Source organism: Trachypithecus francoisi, unplaced genomic scaffold (genome assembly GCF_009764315.1).
Source record: "Trachypithecus francoisi isolate TF-2019V2 unplaced genomic scaffold, Tfra_2.0 Lachesis_group12, whole genome shotgun sequence".
NCBI lineage: Eukaryota > Metazoa > Chordata > Mammalia > Primates > Cercopithecidae > Trachypithecus > Trachypithecus francoisi.
Window position 1 is genome coordinate 73012402 of NW_022681457.1, and position 22973 is coordinate 73035374.

General features: G+C 38.7%; 1 protein-coding gene, 1 non-coding gene and 1 pseudogene across 4 annotated transcripts in view; 1 reads left to right on the forward strand and 2 right to left on the reverse strand.

Annotated features, from left to right (window-relative positions):
• The window catches only part of EPS15 (epidermal growth factor receptor pathway substrate 15), a 166255-nt gene that overhangs the window by 131633 nt on the left and 11649 nt on the right, over nt 1–22973 (forward strand). For all 3 annotated transcript variants that reach the window (XM_033226407.1, XM_033226410.1, XM_033226409.1), the window contains 3 exons: nt 1079–1212; nt 6029–6095; nt 22274–22350. In XM_033226407.1, coding sequence (XP_033082298.1) covers nt 1079–1212; nt 6029–6095; nt 22274–22350 — 278 coding nt within the window. The remainder of the gene's footprint in view (nt 1–1078; nt 1213–6028; nt 6096–22273; nt 22351–22973) is intronic.
• Nucleotides 13277–13383, reverse strand: LOC117093983. Its single transcript, XR_004441326.1, has one exon. It is a non-coding gene; the product is annotated as a U6 spliceosomal RNA (small nuclear RNA).
• On the reverse strand, nt 15106–16122 carry LOC117091336 (annotated as a pseudogene).

The following is a 22973-nucleotide window of genomic DNA, read 5'->3' on the forward strand; positions in this document are numbered from 1 at the left end:
GAATTACTAAAACATCAGGCTTTTTAAGATACTCTTTTTCTGGGAGTTTTCATTAGAATAATGCAAATCTTGTTTACCATTTAGTTTTTGCATCCCAAACCTGTTCTAAACTATTGGCTGTTAGCTTTGAGCTCAGAGAGAAAAATACATTTAGAAGTTTTTATTGTGTTTTCTGTAGTTATGATAGCGTAGAATAAGGAAACTTAAAATTGGATCTCTTGAAATTATATGTTAATTTAAAAAAATAAGTTTATTAGGTGAAAGGTTCTATATCTTTTATCAAAATTGCAAAGGAGTCTGTGAAATAAAAAATACTCAGCTTAGATTCTATGGGATTTCAAACTTTTTTGGGGGGGTTTTTTTTGAGACAGGCTTGCTCTGTTGCCCAGGCTAGAGTACAAGTAGTGTGATCTTGACTCACTACAACCTCCACCTCCCATGCTGAAGTGATTGTTCTCATGCCTCAGCCTCCTGAAGAGCCGGGATTACAGGCGCGCACCACCACGGCTGGCTAATTTTTGTGTTTTTAGTAGAGGCAGGGTTTCACCATGTTAGCCAGGCTGGTGTTAAACTCCTGAGCTCAAGTGATCCGTCCACCTCAACCTACCAAAGTGCTGGAATTACAGGTGTAAGCCACTGCACCCAGCCCAAACTGTCTTTTTGTTTGTTGATTTTTGTTGGTTTGTTTTTGAGACAGGGTCTTACTGTCTGTCACCCAGGCTGGAGTGGAGTGGCAGGTCTTTGCTCACTGCAGCCTCTGCCTCCCATGTTCAAGTGATTCTCCCACCTCAGCCTCCTGAGTAGCTGGGACTGTAGGTGCGCACCACCACTCCTGGCTAATTTTTGTATTTTTTAGTAGAGAGGAGGTTTTGCCATGTTGGCCAGGCTGGTCTTGAACTCGTGATCTCAAGTGATCTGCCTGCCTCAGCCTCCCAAAGTGGTGGGATTACAGGCATGAGCCACTGCACCTGGCCCCAAACTACCTTTTAATTAAGGCACTGATCATAACCTTTAAGTGATGGGAAATTTAGTGCAATAATTTTTTTTGGTCTCTTATATTCATGCCTTATTTTTTTAGATCCATTTGGTGGTGATCCTTTCAAAGGTTCAGATCCATTTGCATCAGACTGTTTCTTCAGGCAATCTACTGATCCTTTTGCCACTTCAAGCACTGACCCTTTCAGTGCAGCCAACAATAGCAATATTACATCGGTAAGTGGGAGAATTAAAAACTGTTAAGTTAAATGGATAATAAGTGTCCTAAGCAAGTTTCTTGAAATACATAGTGATGAAAGAACCCTCATTTAGATTACTTCTAATGGGCCATATAAGAATTTCATTCTCATCCCAATTCATTTAGTTTTTGGTTCAGACTGGTATTTCATAGTTTGGTTACCCACTGGAATTAACTGGAATGACTGAACGGGGTCAAAAGTGATGTTCATCTTTCAAGAGACTAAATCTTATCCTATTGAGGATACTAACAATGATTGGAAATTTATAAGCCAATCTTATATAAAACTTTTCTGAAATGTTTGGTATATTATTGAAATAATGAAAATCACTTTAAAAGAACTTTAGAAAAATAAAATCATTTATGTTATTTCATAGACACATCTGGAATGTTAATTCTGCAAAGTACAAATTCTCATTAAATGTCAAGCTCTCTTGAGAACATACATACCTATACAATCACTATTTAATAACCACATGCTTGATCCAGGTACTGGTGTGTGCTTTACATTCGTTGTGTCTAATATTTACATCAATTTTGCAAAGTAGGTGTTGATATCCCTATTTTAAAGATAAGGACACTGGGACTTAGAAAAATTAACATGTTTAAGGTCCTATAGCTAGTTGCTCTTTTATCTGGAGGCTTTAAAAAAATCTTCATATTGTGGATATTTAGAAATACTTAAACGAGAATAATGTAATGAAATATTTTAACAAGTTTTCGTGCATCCATTACCCAATGTCAATAATTAGGAATGGTTTTACTGGTTTTTGGTTTTGCTTTTTTTTTTTTTTTTTTTTTTTTGAGACGGAGTCTTGCTCTGCTGCCCAGGCTGGAGTGCAGTGGCCGGCTCTCAGCTCACTGCAAGCTCCGCCTCCCGGGTTCACGCCATTCTCCTGTCTCAGCCTCCCGAGTAGCTGGGACTACAGGCGCCCGCCTCGTCGCCCGGCTAGTTTTTTGTATTTTTTTTTTAGTAGAGACGGGGTTTCACCGTATTAGCCAGGAGGTTTTGCTTTTTAATTTGTGTTTTGAGACTTCGTTTTTGAGACGGGCAGTTTCACGTCTGTAGGTAAACTGAACCTATAAAGGATCAGTTAATTGAGAGGCATTTGAAGCAAAAATTTTATCTTCTAGTACTCTTAAATTAAGAATTTTTCCTTTAAAATGTAATTGATTATTTTAAAGATAATAGATTTTGTATTATTGAAAGTTGCTTCTTTTTTATATTCAGTAAAGAGCTGCTTGGCTAAGAACTGGTGTTTTCCATTGAATGAAAACTGGACAGATACCTTCGTAACTGAATATTTTTGGTTTCCCCAGGCTACTGGATACTCTGTTTTCCTATAGCGCTTAGTTTGCGGTGTGGACCCATTTGCCAAATTCTTCTAAAGTTGTTGCTACCAGAATTCTTCTCCTCTTAACCTTCTTATTCTAGCCTCTCATTCTGCTATGATCTAAAGAGCAAGAAAGCTAAATCAGCTCTTCTAATTTAAAAATGAATACATTCCTCTTGTCCTGTCCCCCATGAGATTTTTCTACCATTTGTTTTACTGACTTTTTCTTTCCAGTTTTCTAGAGGTATATTGTTCTTGCTTACAGCTTGTAATTTCACCATTCAAAACAAAACAAAAAACCAAATTGGCAATATTATAATAGCTGCAGCTTATCTAATTTCCTCTGTGTGCTAGGGATGGTGCCAAGCTCTTTATATGCATTGTCTCATTTAATTTTCACAGTAATCCTATGAGGTTTACATATGTTAAGTTGAGGCCAGGTGTGGTGTTTCCCACCTCTAATTCCAGCACTTTAGGAGGCCAAGGCAGAAGGATCACTTGAGGCAAGTAGTTCACAATCAGCCGGGACAACAAAGCGAGACACTGTCTCTACAAAAAAATTAAAATATTAGTCAGGTGTGATAGCATGCACCTGTAATCCCAGCTACTTGAGAGACTGAGGTGGGAGGATTGTGTGAGCTCAGGAAGTCAAGGCAGCAATGAGCCATGATTGCACCACAGCACTCCAGCTTGGGTGACAGAGTGAGATCTTGTCTCAATTAAAAAAAAAAAAAAAAAAAAGGCCGGGCGCGGTGGCTCAAGCCTGTAATCCCAGCACTTTGGGAGGCCGAGACGGGCGGATCACGAGGTCAGGAGATTGAGACCATCCTGGCTAATATGGTGAAACCCCGTCTCTACTAAAAAATACAAAAAACTAGCCGGGTGAGGTGGCGGGCGCCTGTAGTTCCAGCTACTCGGGAGGCTGAGGCAGGAGAATGGCGTAAACCTGGGAGGTGGAGCTTGCAGTGAGCTGAGATCCGGCCACAGCACTCCAGCCTGGGTGACAGAGCCAGACTCCGTCGGTAGTAAGTTAATAAGTGGTAGAACTAGACTCAAACTCTGTTCTGTATAACCAAAATCTAAGATTTTCACCAATGCAATCTAGAAATTTTTTAAAAATTGGCCCTGCTAAACTCCCCAATTATCAAACTGACATAGAGTTTTGTGGCCCCTTGTTCCTTCACGGGCTGCACAATCTGTCCTGTTCCCCTTGCTATCCTGACGGCCTTTTAGGGTGGTTGCACAGTGTATGATGAAGGACTAGAAACTAAATCTGACGCACATGTAGACATGCCCTTTCCCCTGCTTCTTGTGATGGCAAATCAAATCTGTAAGCTGTTGTTTAAAACACGGCCTGTTAGTTTTTCTTTCTCTCAAAGAGAAGAAGTAATAATACAGGTTGAGCACCCCAAATCCGAAATGCACCAGTAAACATTTCCTGAGTATCATGTCAGTACTCAAAAGGTTTCAGACTTTGGAGCCTTTCACATTTTCAGATTATAGGTGTTGACTTGGTAAGTAGAACACAAATATTCCAAAATCTGAAAAAACCCAACATCCAAAATACTTTTTGTCCCAAGCATTTCGGATAAAGGATGCTCAGCCTGTCCTTGGTGACTTGTTATGTCAGTGCCCTTCTCTTACACTGGTGTTATGACTATCATATTAGGAAACATGGAAAGTTATCTCGCTATATAGACCAGTTTAAGTTTTTCTTTAATTGCTGTTTATTCCGCAGATATCTAAGTTAGTGTGCTAGTTGTATAATAATACAATTGGCATCAATTAATACTATCATTACTTTTTATCATTCATAGTTTTCATTTCTAAAAACTTTATTAGTATTCTTTCTGCTAGTAGTTTTAATGGATTCTCTTATAAAGAGAGAAGGTTAGTCCCAGTTAACATTATCTTTCTCTACAATTACATTTTTTTTAACTTGGAAATTTGTACATTAAGCTCTGGCAGTATTATTTGACATTTATTTGTAATATTCAACTTCTTGATAATTGGAAATAGAGTCTGTAATACAAATGACATTGATCATCATGCATCAGAGTTGCATATAAATGTTCAGAAACTCTTTTCACACTCTTTTCACCTGTTTGCCAAGTCTTTCAGCTAGCCCCTTAAAAAGAGCCTGGTGCCAGAAAGAGGAAATTCAGTTATCTTCCTAAATATACAATTGGTTTGACTATGATTAAAAACTAAAGTATAAAGTAGGAAGACAGTTAAAAGCCAGAATCTCTGGCATCTGGTAACATCCTCACCTTTAGCAAGATCAGTTGCTCTTAATCCCAGACTTTTACATAGCTTATTATTGAAAGCAGCAGGATCTTTTTAGCAAAAAGCTATCTTTGTGTATGTATGCATGTGTGTGTGTGTGTGTATGTGTGTACATGTGTTTTCTCTCTGAGGGTCAGAATGCAGAATTATTTTTAGATAACAATTAGAAAATAGAAATTAACATTTTATGATATTAAGTACTAGGATATGTGAGAATTAAAATAGTGTGTGCATTCTAAATGTAAAATGATATTCTGGAATCGAAAAAGGACATTAATGGAAAAACTGGTGAAATCTAATAAAATCTATGGTTTGTAGTTTTGTACCAGTGTTCTTCGTTTTAATAGATGTACTATAATTATGTGAGATATTAACATTAGGGGAAACTGAGTGAAGAGTGTATGGGAACTCTGTACTATCTTTACAGCTCTTACGTAAATCTAAATTATTCCAAGATAAAAGGTTAGTGGTGGCTCTCACCTAAAATCCCAGTGCTTTCGGAGGCCAAGGTGGGAGGATTTCTTGAGGCCAGGAGTTTGAGAGAAACATAGCAAGACCCTGTCTCTACAAATAATAACAAAAATTACCCAGGTGTGGTGGCATACACCTGTAGTCCCAGCTATTCGGGAGGCTAAGGCAGGGGAGAGGCAGGAGGATCACTTGACCCCAGGAGTTTGAGGTTACAGTGAGCTGTGATCACACCACTGTATTCCAGCTGGGGTGACAGAGTAAGACCCTGTCTCTAAAAAATGAAATAAGTAAAAAGTTAAAACAATGTACATCTATACAACTAGCAAGATTATGAAGAAAAAAATAAACGAAAATCACCAAAATCAGGATTGTGATTATAGAGGGGCACATGAAGACTTCTGAGGTATTGTCAGTTTCCTGGGAGATGACTACACAAGTGTTCACTTGATACATACTTGTTAAACCATAGATCTGTTTCATGTACTTTTCTGAATGGATGTTATATTTCACAGTTAAGATTAGAAAATAATACTTATTATTTCCAGTTAGTAAGATTGCAGATCACTATGGGGAAACATTTGTTCCTAATGTCTATATTCCTTAATTAATTAAGAATTTGCAAATAGTATATTCTTTGGAGTGGTGATGAGGTTTCAGCTATGGTGTTGCCACTCTTATTCATGGTTTTGTATGCTTTGTTTAGGTGGAAACATTGAAGCACAATGATCCTTTTGCTCCTGGTGGAACAGTTGTTGCAGCAAGCGATTCGGGTAAATAAGTAATTTATCAACTTCATTGAACATTAAACATTACACTTTTTTTTAAGATTTTTTTCTTTGCCTCTAAATGTATTTGTCCTGTTATTTATAGCTTTAAAATTATTGCATAATTATATCCAATTGTAATTTACCAGTAATAACAAGCATTTGTGTGTCACTTTCTACTTATCTTTCATTATTTCATTTATTGTTCATGTTGAATGTTATACTAGAATATGAATTCTGCCCAGTATCAGTAAACCAATAAAAATGTTTTACTTTATAAAATGCTGTGTTGCTTGGCAGCTTTAAAGTCAGCATTGACTGTTATGGATCTTGGTCTAAGTTAAAAGATTAGTGGCTACCAATAGAAAATGAAAATTGCTTTACAAATACAAATGGGTTCTGTTAACAATACAGAGAAAAGCTAAGTGTTATTTTAGCATCCAGTCTTCATACTTCATTTATGGTATATAATTTTTTATTTATTCTTTTAATAACCTTTTTAAATAGTAATCTCATTTTAATCATAAACTAAGGACCAGAATATTAACCACTGTTCATCAAGAACGTACAGTTTAATAGATTTGAACCAGGTAAAGCCACAATTCAACGTTAGGTCTGACAAAATCAAAAAGCTTTTTCAACAAAGTAACTCTGCTTCTTTTCCACTGTTTATTTAAAACAAAACATAAACAGACCAGCTATCATTTGGGAAAGCAGAAAATTTGAGGAAAGTAAAGTCAAATGTCTGAATACTCTAATATGCTGAAAATAGATCGCTTTATTTTTCCAGGTGAATATAGAGTGAGTTGTTCAGTATACAAATGTATTAATTGTGACTAATTAAGGATTATGAATATAGAAAAAGAATAGTAGAAATGCCTTTACAGAAGTCTGGGTGCAGTTGGCTCACGCCTGTAATCCCAGCATTTTGGGAGGCCGAGGCAGGTAGGTCACTTGAGTCAGGAGTTCGAGACCAGCCTGGCCAACATGGTGAAAACCTGTCTCCACTAAAAATACAAAAATTAGCCGGGCATGGTGGTGGGTGCCTGTAATTCCAGCTACTTGGGAGGCAGGGGCAGAAGAATTGCTTAAACCCAGAAGGCGGAGGTTGCAGTGAGCCGAGATTGTGCCATTGCACGCCAGCCTGGGCAACAGAGTGAGACTCTGTCTCCAAAAAAAAAGGGTGGCTCCAAAAAACAGGTTGGGTTTCTTATAATGAACAAATTGTAACAAGATGAGATTTAGCAGAGTGCATTGTTTTCAGGTTGGAAATTAACTCCCAACATGAGTAGCAAGAGTGAGGAATACAAAAAGAAGGTATGTAGAAAACAAGATTTAATGTAGGCTGAATATTGATTTAAATAGAAACTTAGAATGAGAGCAAATAAGACTTCTAAAAGGTTTATTGTATTAACAGTGGTTAAATTACATATTTTTAAGTACATGTGCTCTTTTTATACCCTCATTATTAAACTGATTATATAGCTAGGGGTATTATAGAATTAAAAAGGATAACCTAAGAAAATGGTAGGTGCCATAAAGTTCATTAAACCAGCAAAGATTAAAGGAAGGGGAGATCACATTAAGGATAAATCAATAATGATATCAAAGTGGAATGTGGCTTTTGTGGTATGCCTTAAAAGCATGAGCTAGTATTTTAGCAGATAAATATGGAAAGAGGCCGGGCGCGGTGGCTCAAGCCTGTAATCCCAGCACTTTGGGAGGCCGAGACGGGCGGATCACGAGGTCAGGAGATCGAGACCATCCTGGCTAATACGGTGAAACCCCGTCTCTACTAAAAAATACAAAAAACTAGCCGGGCGACGAGGCGGGCGCCTGTAGTCCCAGCTACTCGGGAGGCTGAGACAGGAGAATGGCCTGAACCCGGGAGGCGGAGCTTGCAGTGAGCTGAGAGCCGGCCACTGCACTCCAGCCTGGGCGGCAGAGCAAGACTCCGTCTCAAAAAAAATAAATAAATAAATAAATAAATAAATATGGAAAGAGATTATGTGGAGCAAAAAGAACAATGTGAACAAGAAATGGAGGCAGAACATATAGGGCATATTTAAGGAAAAACTAACACATTTTTGCAAGAGCTATTTCTCTATTTTTGCAAGATAGAGGAATAGTCAAGTTAAGGCTGAAGTGGTAGGTTACAGTGTTACATTAAAGGTTTCTAATACCTCTGTTGATCTTCTGCTTAAATTCCAGTTCCTAATTCATTTCCTGTAAAGTGGTAGAATAAATGACAATAATAGTCTAGGAGGGGGCTAAGATTTATCATTAATGATAGTAATAATGGCTACTATTCATTGAACACTTGCAGAGTTCCAACAGTCAACATGCTAATCATTTTTCTCTACTTGGTCCCATTTAATTCTCACAACAGCTACGTTAGATAATTTGTATTATGTTTATTGTACAGACAAGGAAAATCCAAGCATGGAGAGACGAAACAGTTTTCAGAAGTTTAAAGTTGTAGTATTAGATGTACCCAATTCAAATGAGGTCTCTGGTTTTCCACCTGCCTCTTTGGTCATTCTTTCTTAATCTTTTTTGTTGATATTTCCTCTTTTTCTCAACCTCTTAATATTGTGTTGTCCCAGGTCTTAGTCCTTGGACCTCTTTTCTTTTTTATCTGTATTCCCTTTGGGGAAATCATCTGTGGCTTCAAATACTATTGATACACTGTTCTATATCTCTAGTCACACCTCTTTCCTGAACTCCAGGCTCATTTTTCCAGCTGATTTATTTGGAATCTCCATGTGAATGTCTGATAGATAAATCTAATGCATAAATCTAACACAAAGCAGCTATTTTTCCTTCCTAGACCTGCTTTTCTTGGCACCTTCCACATCTTAGTTCATGGTTCATCTTTAATGTAGTCTGAGATGATTCTAAAATCTTAGAATCATCCTTGGTTCTTCTTTTGCTCTTCCTCTATCTCTAATCTGTCAGGAAATCTTATTGACTCTACCTTCAAATTATATCCAGTAAAAGCCTTACAGTGGCCTGCACTTTTCTAACAATATCTCATCATTATTCCCATTACTCACTCTGCTCCAGCCACACTGGTCTTCTTGCTGCTGCACAAACAACAGAGCCATGTTCTTTGGCCCTTTGCACTAGCTGTTCCCTCTTCCTGGTATGATCCTTCTCCATATGTTCATATGATAATCTCTATTACCTCTGACAAATCTTAATTCAGATATCACCTTCTCAGTGAAGCTTATTCTGGCCACTCTATCTAACATTTACAAGTACCACTACCCAGCTCAGTGCTCCCACAATACTATTCTCTACTTTTCTTCTTTCGTTATAACTTATTACTTTCCGTCTTATTATATAAATTACTTTATTTTTCTCTTATCTGTTTCCTTTTCATCCTGTTAGAAATTAAGCTCCAGAAGGAATTGAGATCTTTGTTTTCACTGATATAACCCAAGAACCTGAAAATGTGCCTGGGCGTATATTATTAAATGAACAAATGAGCCAGCTGCTCTTCTCAGAGAACATGTAATGGGAGTCCAGTGGGTAGATATTATTTATTTTGTTATGATAAGTAGTTTTTTTAAATTGTGGTAAAATATACATAACATAAAGTTTGGCATTTTAACCTTTTTTAAATGTACAGTTCAAAGACATTAAGTACATTCACATTGTTGTGCAGTCATCACCACCATCCATCTCAAGAACTTTTTTCATATTCCAGAACTGAAATTCTATATCCATTAGATAATTCCCTATCCTCCCTCTCACCAGACCCTAACAACCATCATTACTACTCTGTATACTTATATAAGTGGAATCATAAAGTATTTGTCTTTTGATGATTGACTTATTTCATTTACCATAATGTTCTGAAGGTTCATCCACATAGTAGAATGTATCTGAATTTTTTACCTTTTTTAGGCTTAATAATAGTCTATTGTATGTATATACTGCATTTTGTTTGTTCATTCATTAATGGACACTTAGTTGCCCACATTTTGTCTATGTGCATAATGTTACTGTGAATGTGTGGGTACAGATATCTGTTTGAGTCCCTGTTTTCAATTCTTTTGGGTATAATTCTAAAAGTAGAATTGCTGGATCACAGGGTAATGCTGTTTTTAGTTTTTTGAGAAACGATCATACTATTCTCCGCAGCAGCTGTACTATTTTATACTCCAACCAACAGTTCACAGTGGTTCCAGTGTCTCCACATCTTTGCCAACCCTTACTATTTTCTGTTTTATTATAATAGACATCCTAATGGGTGTGAAGTGGTATCTTATTGCTTTGATTTGTATTTCCCTAATGATTAGTATGTTGTGCATTTTTTAATATGCTTATTGGCTATTTGTATATCTTCTATGGAGAAATATCTATTCAAGTCCTCTGCCCATTTCTAAATCAGGTTGTTTTTTGTTGAATTTTTTATAATCCTAGATATTAACCCCTTATCAGATAAATGATTTGCAAATATTTTCTCCTATCCCATGGGTTACCTTTTCATTCTGTTAATACTGTCCACTGGTGAACAAAAGTTTTTAATTTTGATGTAGCTCTTTTTATCTATTGTGTTGTTGTTGCCTTTGGTTTTAGTGTTATAACCAAGAAAGCATTGCTAAATCCAGTGTCAGGAAGCATTTCCCCATAAGTTGTATAGTTTTAGCTCTTACATTTAGGTATTTAATCCATTTTGAGTTAATTTTTGTATATGGTATGAGGTAAGAGTCCATCTTCATTCATTTGCATATGGATATTCAGTTTTCCCATCACCTTTTCTTGTAAAGACTGTCCTTTTTCCATTGTTTGTTCTTGGCACATGTGTTGAAAATCATTTGACCATATATATGAGGGTTTGTTTCTGGATTCTGGATTCTGTTCCATTGATCTATATGGTCTGTATTTGTGCAGTTCCTCACTGTTTTAATTAATGTAGCTTTGAAATAAAATTTGAAATCAGAAAGTTTGACTACCAACTTCGTTGTTCCTTTTTAAGACTGCTTTGGGCCAGGCACGGTGGCTCATGCATGTAATCCCAGCACTTTGGGAGGTCAAGGTGGATGGATCACCTGAGCTCAGGAGTTCAAGACCAGCCTGGCCAATGTCTGAGTTCAGGAGTTAAAGACTAGCCTGGGCAACATAGTGAGACTCCATTTCTACAAAAAATGCAAAAATCAGCTAGTCATAGTGGGATGCACCTGTACTCCCAGCTACTTGGGAAGCTGAGGTGGAAGGATCACGTGAGCCAAGAGGCAGAGGTTGCAGTGAGCCAAGATCATGCCATTGTGCTCTAGCCTGGGTGACTGAGCCAGACCCTATCTCAAAAAAAAGAAAGAAAAGAAAAGGACTGCTTTGGCTATTCAGGTTCCTTGAGATTCCATATGAATTTTAGGATGAATTTTTCTATTTCTGCCAACAAAAAAAGTAATTGGGATTTTTGATAGGGATTGCATTGAGTCTGTAGATCACTTTGGGTAATATTACTATCTTAACAATATTAAGTCTTCTAATCTGTGAACATGGGATGTCTTTCCATTTGTTTGTGTCTTTAATTTCTTTCAGAATGTGTTGTAATTGTCAGTATACGAGTTCTCCTTGGTTAATTCCTAAGTATTTCATTCTTTTTGATGCTGTTGTAAATGGAATTGTTTTCTTTATTTCCTTTCCAGATTGTTCATTGTTAGTATATAGAAATATGACTGATTTTTATATGTTGATTTTTGTATCCTGCTACTGTGCCAAATTCAACTATTAGTTCTAATGGTTTTTTGGTGGAATCTTTAGGGTTTTCTACATATAAGATCATGTCATTTGCAAACAGATTTTATTTCTTTATTTTGAATCTGGATGCCTTTTCTTTCTTTTTCTTGCCTAAATGCTTTGGCTAGGACTTCCACTACTATATTGCAGGGGTCCCCAAACCCTGGGCCACAGACCAGTACCAGTCTGTGGCCTGTTAGGAACCAGGCCGCACAGCAGGAGGTGAGTGATGGGCGAGTGAGCAGTACCTAATGCCTGAGCTCCACCTCCTGTCAGATCAGCAGCAGCATTAGATTCTCATAGGAGCTTGACCCTTATTGTGAACTACACATGTGAGGGATCTAGGTTGTGTACTCCTTATGAGAATCTAATACCTGATGATCTGAAGTGGAACAGTTTCATCCCGAAATCATTCCCCTCATCCCACCCACAAGTCCATAAAAAAATTGTCTTCCACAAAACCGGTCCCTGGTGCCAAAAAGGTTGGGAACTGCTGCTCTACTGAATAGAAGTGGTAGAAATGGTAAAAGCAGGCATCCTTGTCTTGTTCCTTATTGTAGAGAAATGGTTTCAGCCTCTCAAGATTGAGTGTGATATTTGCTGTTGGCTTTTCATATATGGCCTTTATTAAGTTGAGGTAGTTTTCTTCTATTCTTAGCTTGTTGAGTGTTTTTTATCATGAAAGGGTTTTGAATCCTGTCAAATACTTTTGTTGTATCCATTGAAATGATTGGTGTTGTGTTTTTCCCCTCATTCTGTTAATGTGTATTACATTGAATGATTTTTGTATGTTGAACCATTCTTATATTCCAGGAATAAATCCCACTTGAACATGGTGTATAATCCTTTTAATGTGCTGTTGAATTCTGTTGAGGATGTTTACATCAATCTTCATAAAGGATATTGATCTGTGGTTTTCTTTTCTCATTTGTATGTCTTCATCTGGCTTTGATATCAGAGTAATACTGGCTTCACAGAATTAGTATGGAATTGTTCCTTCCTCTTCAATTTTTTGGAAGAGTTTGAGGGAGATTGGTTTTGATTATACTTTAAATGTTTGGTAGAATTCACCCATGAAGTCATGTTATCGTGGACTTTTCTTTGTTGGGAGGTGTTTTGTTTTGTTAATTTTAAAAATAATGGTGGCCAGGCACGGTGGCTCATGCCTGCAATCCCAGCACTTTGGGAGGCCGAGGCGGGTGGATCACTTGAGGTCAAGAGTGCGAGACCAGCCTGGCCAACATGGTGAAACCCCATCTCTACTAAAAATACAAAAATGTGCCGGGCATGGTGGTGGGCGCCTGTTATCCCAACTACTCAGGAGACTGAGGTAGGAGAATCGCTTTAACCCGGGGTATGGAGGTTGCAGTAAGCTGAGATTACACCACTGCACTCCAGCCTGGACAACAAAGCGAGACTCCGTCTCAAAAAAAATTAAAAATATGGAATGCCACACAAATTTGCATGTTATCTTAGCACAGGGCCCATGCTAAACCTCTCTGTATCGTTCCCGTTTTAGTATATGTGCTGCTGAAGTGAGCACTGTTGGAAGGTTTTTGATTACAGATTTGATCTCTTTATTAGTTATGAGTCAATTCAGATTTTCTGTGTTTTTGTGACTCATCCTCCATAAGTTGTGCTTCTCGGAATTTGTTCTCATTTATACTATTCAGTTTGTTGTATAATTGTTCATAGCACTGTCTTAACAATCCTTTTTATTTCTGTGAAATTACTAGTAATGTCCCCTCTTTCATTTCTGATTTTAGTTATTGAGTCTTGTTTTCTTAGTCCATCTAGCTATAGGAATGTCAATTTTGTTGATCTTTTCAAAGAACAAACATGATTCTATTGATTTTCTCTATTTTTCTCTTGTCTGTGTTGTCTCTGCTCCAATTTATATTGTTCATTTCTTTCTGCTTTGAGTTTAGCTTGCTTTTCTTTTTTTAGATCCTTTACAGTGTAAAGTTAGGTTGTTGATTTGAACTCTTCTTTTTTAAGTATTTATAGTTAGAAGTTTATCTCAGCACAGCTTTTGCTGCTGCATCCCATTAGTTTTAGTAATGCTGTGTTTTCATTTTCATTTGTTTCAAGATATTTTCTAATTTTCCTTGTGATTTTTCTTTGACCAGTTGGTTGAATGTGATACTTAATTTCCACCTATTTGTAGGTCATCTAGTTTTGCTTCTGCTGTTAATTTTTAGTTTTATTCTAATTGGAAGAGATACATTTATTTATTATTTTTGTTTTGAGATAGAGTCTCATTCTGTCACCCAGACTGGAGTGCAGTGGTGCAATCTCAGCTCACTGCGACCTCCATCTCATGGGTTCAAGTGATTCTCCTGCCTCAGCTTCCCAAGTAGCTGAGATTACAGGTATGCACCACCACGCCCAGCTAATTTTTGTATTTTTAGTAGAGACAGGGTTTCACCATGTTGGCCAGGCTGGTCTCGAACTCCTGACCTCAAGCCATTTAATTGTATCTTTGAAGGTAAATAATATATGGAGCTGGATCCCAAATCCTGAGAATGCCAGAACTACAGGTCCAAAACATGGTGCGCTATTCTCAGCAGAGTTCAGAAGGGTCAAAACTCAAGGTGTTATGAGGCAGAGAACGTACGAAATTCGTGCATTCCATTTAGCAGCCCCCATGAGACCAGAAACAGACCCCACGAGTCTTTGAAGATGGGGAAAATTCGGCCGGGTGCGGTGGCTCAAGCCTGTAATCCCAGCACTTTGGGAGGCCGAGACGGGCGGATCACGAGGTCAGGAGATCGAGACCATCCTGGCTAACACGGTGAAACCCCGTCTCTACTAAAAATACAAAAAACTAGCCGGGCGAGGTGGCGGGCGCCTGTAGTCCCAGCTACTTGGGAGGCTGAGGCAGGAGAATGGCGTGAACCGGGAGGCGGAGCTTGCAGTGAGCCGAGATTGCGCCACTGCACTCCAGCCTGGGCGACAGAGTGAGACTCCGCCTCAAAAAAAAAAAAAAAAAAGATGGGGAAAATTCAACTCCTGGTTTTATAGATAAAAGAATGAGGAGTGCCAAAAATGTTACATTGAAATCTCTTCATTTTTCTCATACAATCTGAAGCCTGAGCTGTCTTATCCTAAACTCATAGCAGCTGATGCTGCAGTTTAGGTTTGAGATCAGTCCCTCTATCCATTCAAGAATGACCCGAGGCGTAGAGCTCTAATCAGGACAGCTTTTTAACAAGAACCTTCTAGTGACATACTGATTTAGTTTATAAGATTTTAATTTACAAATTTAAAAAGCTACATCTTTAACTTTTTCTCCTTTTTCTTTCTTCACATCACTCTTTTCCTTATCTATATCTTACTCTTTGTCATCTTTTCTGTCCTTTTTGCTTCCTTCTGTTTCCTGCCCTTCTTTCTTCTCTACATCCTGATTGGCAATCTTGTTGTTGATAAAGTGGTGCAGGGCAACTACAGAATGTGTCAGGGAGGCAAAGTACCCCACCATCATTTGGTCGTTGGTCTTCAGATAAAAGGCCTTGACAGACTGCTGCAGGCTGATGTCTGGCAGCAGATTGAAGACTTCCTGCAGCTAATGATCTGGTGGTTGATTGGCAGCTTGCCTGTGGCTGTTTTTTCCAGGTAACTCCTGATACCCAGAAGCTTGGAGTTCAGTCTCCTCAAACCATGGACCTCTTTGTGATCAGCTGGGAAAGACTGTCCACTGTAGCCTCTTTGATGTCGTGTAACAAGTGTTCAGCTCCAGCTGCCTCAGCTTCCTCTGCTCCAGTTTCATTAGTCGCATACTCAAATGTTTTTGAGGTTGGAGTGCCATCATCATGGACTTCTCTCACTGAAATATATGCTTCTGTGGGCAGTCCCAGATCCTTTAGTTTCAGTCAGTAATGCCAATACTGAGTTAGGGTAGTGTCTTTTCATGAGTTCATTGATGGCAATGTCATTCTTGTGTAGTTTAGGGCCTGTGTGGTACCACCGAACTATTCTTTGGCATTAATTTTCTTAAACATTCCATACGTTTTCCAAATAATCATGGTCTAAAAACAAGACAGAATTATCTTTGTCATCTTCATCAAAAGGGATTCCAGAACTGTTGGATACATCAAGTACTTTTGTCTGCCATGACCCCAAAAGCACACCAACAATGCACTTCTGGTTTCCAACCTTGCTGATTCGGTTGAAGTGATCCACCACACAGCAGCACTGGAAGGTGGACCACTGCCTTCTGCACTGCCAGCTCTGACATCTTGACACACGCCGCCCACTAGGCTTAGCTCCCTGCAACTCACAAACTCCAGCAATAACAGCAACTCCTGTGAAGACTACTTAATTTTTTGATGAAAAAAATGTGTGTGCATGGGCAGGTATGAATTTATATATAGTCATGCATTGCTTAATGATGGGAAAATGTGAGAAATGTGTTGTTAGGGGAACATCAGAATGTATACTGACATAAACCTAGATGGTGTAGCTTACTACATACCTAGGCTATTTGTCATATAGCCTATTGGTCCTAGGCTACAAACTTATACAGCCTTGAATACTATACTGAATACTGTAGGCAGTTGTAACACAATGGTAAGTATTTATGTATCTAAACATAGAAAACATAGAATAAAAATTCAGTATAGAAAATAGAAATGGTACACCTGTATAGGGCACTTAACCATGAACGGAGCTTGCAGGGCTGGAAGTTGCTCTGGGTGAGTCAGTGAGTCAAGTAATCAGTGAATGTGAAGGCCTAAGACATCAGTGTACACTGTTGTAAACCTTATTAACACTGTACACTTACACTACACTAAATTTATGAAAATATTTTTCTTCGATAATAAATTAACCTTATCTTACTGTAACTTTTTTACTTTGTAAAACTTCAAAAATTTTTTGAACTTTTTGACTCTTGTAAGAAACTCTTAGCTTAAAACACTATACAGCTGTACAAAAATATTTTCTGTCTGTATATCTAAACTTTGCCTAATTTTAAATTTTTTTTTTTTTTTTTTTACTTTTAAACTTTTTTCTTAAAAGTAAGATGCAAAAGAGAAAAAAAAAAAATTAAGACACAAACACACATGAACCTGGGCCTACATGGGGTCAGAACCATCAATATCACTGTCTTCCACCTCCACATCTTGTCCCACTGGAAAGTCTTTGAGGGCAATCAAACACATGAAGCTGTCATCTCTTATGATAACAATGCCTTCTTCTGGTACATCTCCTGAAGGACCTGCCTGAGGCTGTTTTACAGTTAACTTACTTTTTGTGTAAGTAGAAGACATACACTCTAAAATAATGATTGGCCGGGCATAGTGGCTCACACCTGTAATCCCAGCACTTTGAGAGGCCATGGTGGGTGGATCACCTGAGGTCAGCAGTTCGAGACCAGCCCGGCCAAAATGGTGAAACTCCATCTCTACTAAAAAATACAAAAAAAAATTAGCTGGGTGTGTTGGCACACACCTGTAATGCCAGCTACTCGGGAGGCTGAGGCATAAGAATCCCTTGAACCTGGGAGGTGGAGGTTGCAGTGAGACAAGATCGCATCACTGCACTCCAGCCTGGGCAACGGAGTGAGAGTCCATTTCAAAAAAAAATAAAATAGGCTGGGCGTGGTGGCTCATATGCCTGTTATCCCAGCACTTTGGGAGGCCGGGGTGGGTGGATCACCTGAGATCAGGAGTTTGAGACCAGCCTGGCCAACATGGCAAAACCCTGTCTCTACTAAAAGTGCAAAAATTAGCCAGGCATGGTGGCACGTGCCTATAATCCTAGCTACTCAGGAGGCTAAGGCAGGAGAATCGCTTGAACCCAGGAGGCGGAGGTTTCAGTGAGCCGAGATCATGCCACTGCACTCCAGCCTGGGCTACAGAGTGAGACTACATCCTTTAAAAAAAACAACAACAAAAAAAAAACAACCAACCAAACAAAATAATAATAAAATAATGATTAAAAAGTATAGTGTAGTAAATATGTAAACCAGTAACGTAGTTGTTTATTATCATTATCAAATATGGGTTGAGCATCCGAGGTCTGAAAAGTCTAAAATTTGAAAATCTAAACCTTTTTGAGCACTAATATGATGCTCCAAGGAAATGCTCGTTGGAGCATTTTTGGGTTTCAGGATTTTTGGATTTGGGATACTCAACTTATAAGCATATAAAGTGCAAATATTCCAAAATCTGCAAAAATCTGAAATCCAAAACACTCCTTCTCCCAAGCATTTCGGATAAGGGATACTCAACCTGCATTGTGTACTCCACATAATTGTGTGTGCTATACCTGGATACGACTGGCAACATAGGTTTGTTTACATCAACATCACCACAAACACATGAGTAATGCATTGGACTATGGATATTATGATGGCTATGAAGTCATTAAGTGATATGAATTTTTTAGCCCAATTATAATCTTATTGGGCCACCATGATATATGTAGTCTGTTGTTGACCAAACATTGTTATGTGACACATGTCAAGATTTCTGGTAGTTAGCTGTTTTTCAGGGAATTATTTGTGAGCCTTAAAACTGGTTTCCCTTATTCCTTGTTATTCAGCTGGTTGTGCTAAGAAATGCTATGGTATTTGTTTGGAGGATTCTTAATAGACACTTTTGTCCCTTTTTTCTTTGCATATTTTCAACAAATATGAGCATCTCCTATTTTCCAGACCTAGTGCTATGCCTTGAGGATACAGCTGTGAACAAAACAAAGTTGCTATCTTCATAGAGTTTGTATAAGAAAGATAGGCAATAAACAAATATATGTCAAATACTGATGAGTACTGTGATTAAATCAGGGTAAAAGATAAAAAGTGATATACCTAAAATGTGGCTTTATCATGTACACCTTCACAAAAAACCATGTCAACATAGCATGATCTCAAATATGTAAGAAAAAAATACCAGGAATAAAGGCTGTTAAGGAAGTATGCTGAAATATTCATAAGGGTTATTTCTGATAGTGAGATTTAGGGATGATTTTTTAATTATACTTTTATATATTTTTCCAAAGCATTCATTACCTTTATTCTTGGGGGAGAGGCGGTACTAATGAGGTCATGTGTGTACCTAAAGCCTGGTTCTGCTGGCTCATAGCTCCTGTGTGCACCAAGAGGAAGAAAGTCACCTGCATGGTTTCTCTAAAAGTGTTTCTGGAATTGCCCCCAGCAGGTGTCTTACACGTGATCTGAACAAGTTTAACTCAGTGAGTGCTTCTGCCTTCTGAACAAGCCTCTGCCTCCTGAACAGGCCTCTGCCTCATATCAACCATGATCAGTATCTGAGAAGGTTATTTGTCATTCATCTAAGATTTGTCTTTCCGCAGTGTTTAGTGCTAAATAGGTCATTTATGAGGAAAGTGTAGAAAAACACTTTAGTAAGGTACTATATATTCTTCATTAGAAGAGTAATTTTTTAAATTAATTTTGTTCACAATATATGCTTCACAATATTCCAGTCAAATCTGACCTAACTCAGGCTATTGCACACATGTTGTGACTTGTAAAGGCTGTGGGACAGGACAGAGAAAAGGCATGAAGCAGATTTTTGGTCTCACAAGTGAAATGAGCCCAACTCTTTTTCTCTTGTCAGCAGTCAGGGAGAGCATCTTCACCCCACTCAGGCTGTGCCTCAGCTACCTCAGCATCAGAAATAACAGGAGCCGGGCAGGTGGCCTATAATCCCAGCACTTTGGGAGGCTTAGGCCGGCAGATCGCTGGAGGTCAGAAGTTTGAGACCAGCCTGGCCAACATGGTGAAATCCCGTCTCTACTAAAAATACAAAGAAAGAATTAACCAAGTGTGGTAGCACACACCTGTATTCCCAGCTACTTGGGAGGCTGAGGCACGAGAATCACTTGAATCTGGGAGGCAGAGGTTGCAGTGAGCTGAGATATAACAGGAAAAGGAGAGAAAGAAGGGAAACTGAAACAGAACCTACGATGAGGCTGGGCCCCAGGCTGAGGACTTGGCAGATATGTATCAGTGAAAAGGCCATCTTTTATAGCTAGAATTGTAGGATTTCCTATAACCCTGAACTTCCCGACATCCTCTTCAGGATCAGAGTTGCTGGTATATCCTTAAAGGCCTGATTTTTCTGTGCTTCTACCCAGTCCTTTTTCCCACTTGGGCTCCCCCTCGTCTGCGGCTGTCTTGGTAACGAAATGTTTGGTGACAAAGCAAACAAAAATAGTGTATCTTCTTTGTTCCTCTTATTATGTCCAAGATATACTCATTTCTAGAGATATGGGCACACTTTACACATTCAAATAGGTGGGTAGGCACACTTCTTGTTCTAAGCGTAGTTTGAGGAGAACTCTTCCTTTTTTTTTTTTTTTTTGAGACAGAATCTCACTCTGTCGCCCAGGCTGGAGTGCAGTGGCGCAATCTCAGCTCACTGCAGCCGCTACCTTCCAGGTTCAAGTGATTCTCCTGCTCAGCCTCCCGAGTAGCTGAGATTACAGGCGTGTACCACCACGCCCGTCTAATTTTTGTATTTTTAGTAGAGACGGAGTTTCACCGTGTTGGCCAGGCTGGTCTCGAACTCCTGACCTCAGGTGATCTGCCCGCCTCGGCCTCCCAAAGTGCTGGGATTACAGGCGTGAGCCACCGTGCCTGGCCTGAGGAGAACTTTTCTATGCCTCTTTGTCTTGCCTTCTCTTTTGCAGTTCTTTCCTTGCCTTCCTTTCCAACTGTTTGCTTTGTTTCTTTCCATCTTCCTGTATCAGGCAGCAATTCCTATAAACATTCTTTGATGTTATTGGTAGTCCTTACACCTGAATAGGTGAAACCTATCTCAGAGTAGATCATGCATTCCAGCTGAAAATGTTAGTCTACTTGGTAAGTGCAGTGTGATGGAAGAAACAACTTCTCAGGCCCGTGAAACATTGATTAAATATACTTTTTTGTTTGTTTGTTGGAGACAGACATGCTCTGTCACCCAGGCTGGAGTGCAGTGTCACAATCTCAGCTCACTGCAACCTCCGCCTCCTGGGTTCAAGCAATTCTCCTGCCTCAGCCTCCCAAGCAGCTGGTATTACAGGCATGTGCCACCACATGCAGCTAATTCTTTGTATTTTTAGTAGAGACAGGGTTTCTCCATGTTGGCCAGGCTGGTCTCGAAATCCTGGCCTCAAATGATCTACCCACCTATGTTTCCCAAAGTCCTGGGATTACAGGTATGAGCCACTGTACCTGGCCTGTTAAATATACTTTTGTAGTTACTGTTCCTTCTGCCTGGTAGCCTGGTTTCTTTTCCCCATGTTTATCTATTTGGTAAACTCCATTTCTTATTCAAAAGATTTTATTTAAAAGCTAAATGTAGTGGCTTCTTTGCTCCTTTTCCAGATTCACCCAGGCAGTTAGTGACTCCCACTACAGGTTTTTCGTACCTCTCTCATGACCCATATAAGACTGTTTTATTATTATTTGTTTGCATATCTTTTACTAGACTGTGAACTTTTCCAAGGGTAGGAATTGTATCATTTTATTTTCTCAGACTTGGTATATGGTCAACAAATGTTTGTTGACTGTCCGTTCTTCTTTGGATAGGACTTATTCCCTGTTTTCAAGGACCTTACCATCTAATAAGGGTGATCAGTAACAGGTAACCATGGTACAAACTAGAATGCAATTAGTGCCGCAGAGAAGGAAAAAATTACTTCTTGTGTGGGAAGTAGTGACACCTAGGTTACTCCAGGGTTTGTTGATGAGGTAGCATTTGAAATGGGCCTTGAAGGATGAGTATGAAATGTGGCATTAGTGGCATTATATTAGCTTTTTGTACTTCTTGATGTCTTTATTAGCAGTAATTTAAGTTCATAGGAGCTATATTATTTGACATGTGTTCCAAAGCCTTACCTATAAATAATCTAGTTATTACTTTACCTATACTTTACCTATAAATCATTACTTTATTTGCTATTACTTTACCTATAAATCATTCATCAGTTGATTTATACAAAGGAATACATCTTGTGAGGTTATCAGTATACACTCTGTCTTTGTGGGTGTCAGTCATAAATTCAGGAATTAATATTTGAGATTGTATGTTTTCAACTGTCTGAATGTTATTAACCAAAAGAAAACATGAAATTTGATGCCTTGGCTGGGTTTGGTGGCTCATGCCTATAATTCCAGCACTCTGGGAGGCTGAGGCAGGAGGATCACTTGAACCCAGGAGTTTGAGATCAGCCTGGGCAACATGGCAAAACCCCATCCCCACAAAAAATACAAAAATTAGTCAGGCACAGTGGCACATACACGTAGTCCCAGCTACTCAGGAGGCTGAGGTGGAAGGATCACTTGAGCCTGGGAGATTGAAGCTGCAGTGAGCCATGAGTGTACAACTGCTCTCCAGGCTGGGTGACAGAGTGAGACTCTGTCTCAAAAAAAAAAAAAGGATGTCTTACTGTCCTGTTTCATTTATTTTCTTTATTCATTTTAGCCACAGACCCCTTTGCTTCTGTTTTTGGGAATGAATCATTTGGAGATGGATTTGCCGACTTCAGCACGTTGTCAAAGGTAATTTACAGTAATTAATGGGAAGGGAAAACATACTGTGTTTCCACCAAAAGAGCAATCCTCCTTTGAATTCCATAGTCCTTTCACAAAGTTGCAACTTGATTTCAGTAAATCACAGCAAATGTTGATTTCAGATAGAAATGAAAGATAACATATAGTTAAAGTAGAGACATTTCTTTATAGAAATGTCTAGACTGTATTGATGGTATATAGGTAATTATAATTTTCTATTGGCATGTTTGCTCAGCAACTTCGTATTTAATCTTCTGTCTTTTTAAACATGTTTCTCCCAGTTGAACCACATTTTCCCCCTGTTGACTGTCTGGGTCAATAGGTGTAAAATCTGGGTTTTTATTTCGTCCTCTCTGTGTTGGTTACTTGATTTTATGTTCTGAGGTTGTTAGAGTCAGTATTAAGGTAATTAATACACAAAGTCCAGTACTAAATGTCCGCTACTTATTTTCCACTGTGGCTGTGGTATTGATTCGGGCTAAGAGAAATGGAGGATTAGATTGTTGGTTCCTTGGTTCTCAACTGAGGGTTATTTTGCCACCAGAGGAACATTTGGCAATGTCTAGAGACATTTTTGGTTTTCACAGTTGAGGAAGAGATGCTACTCATAT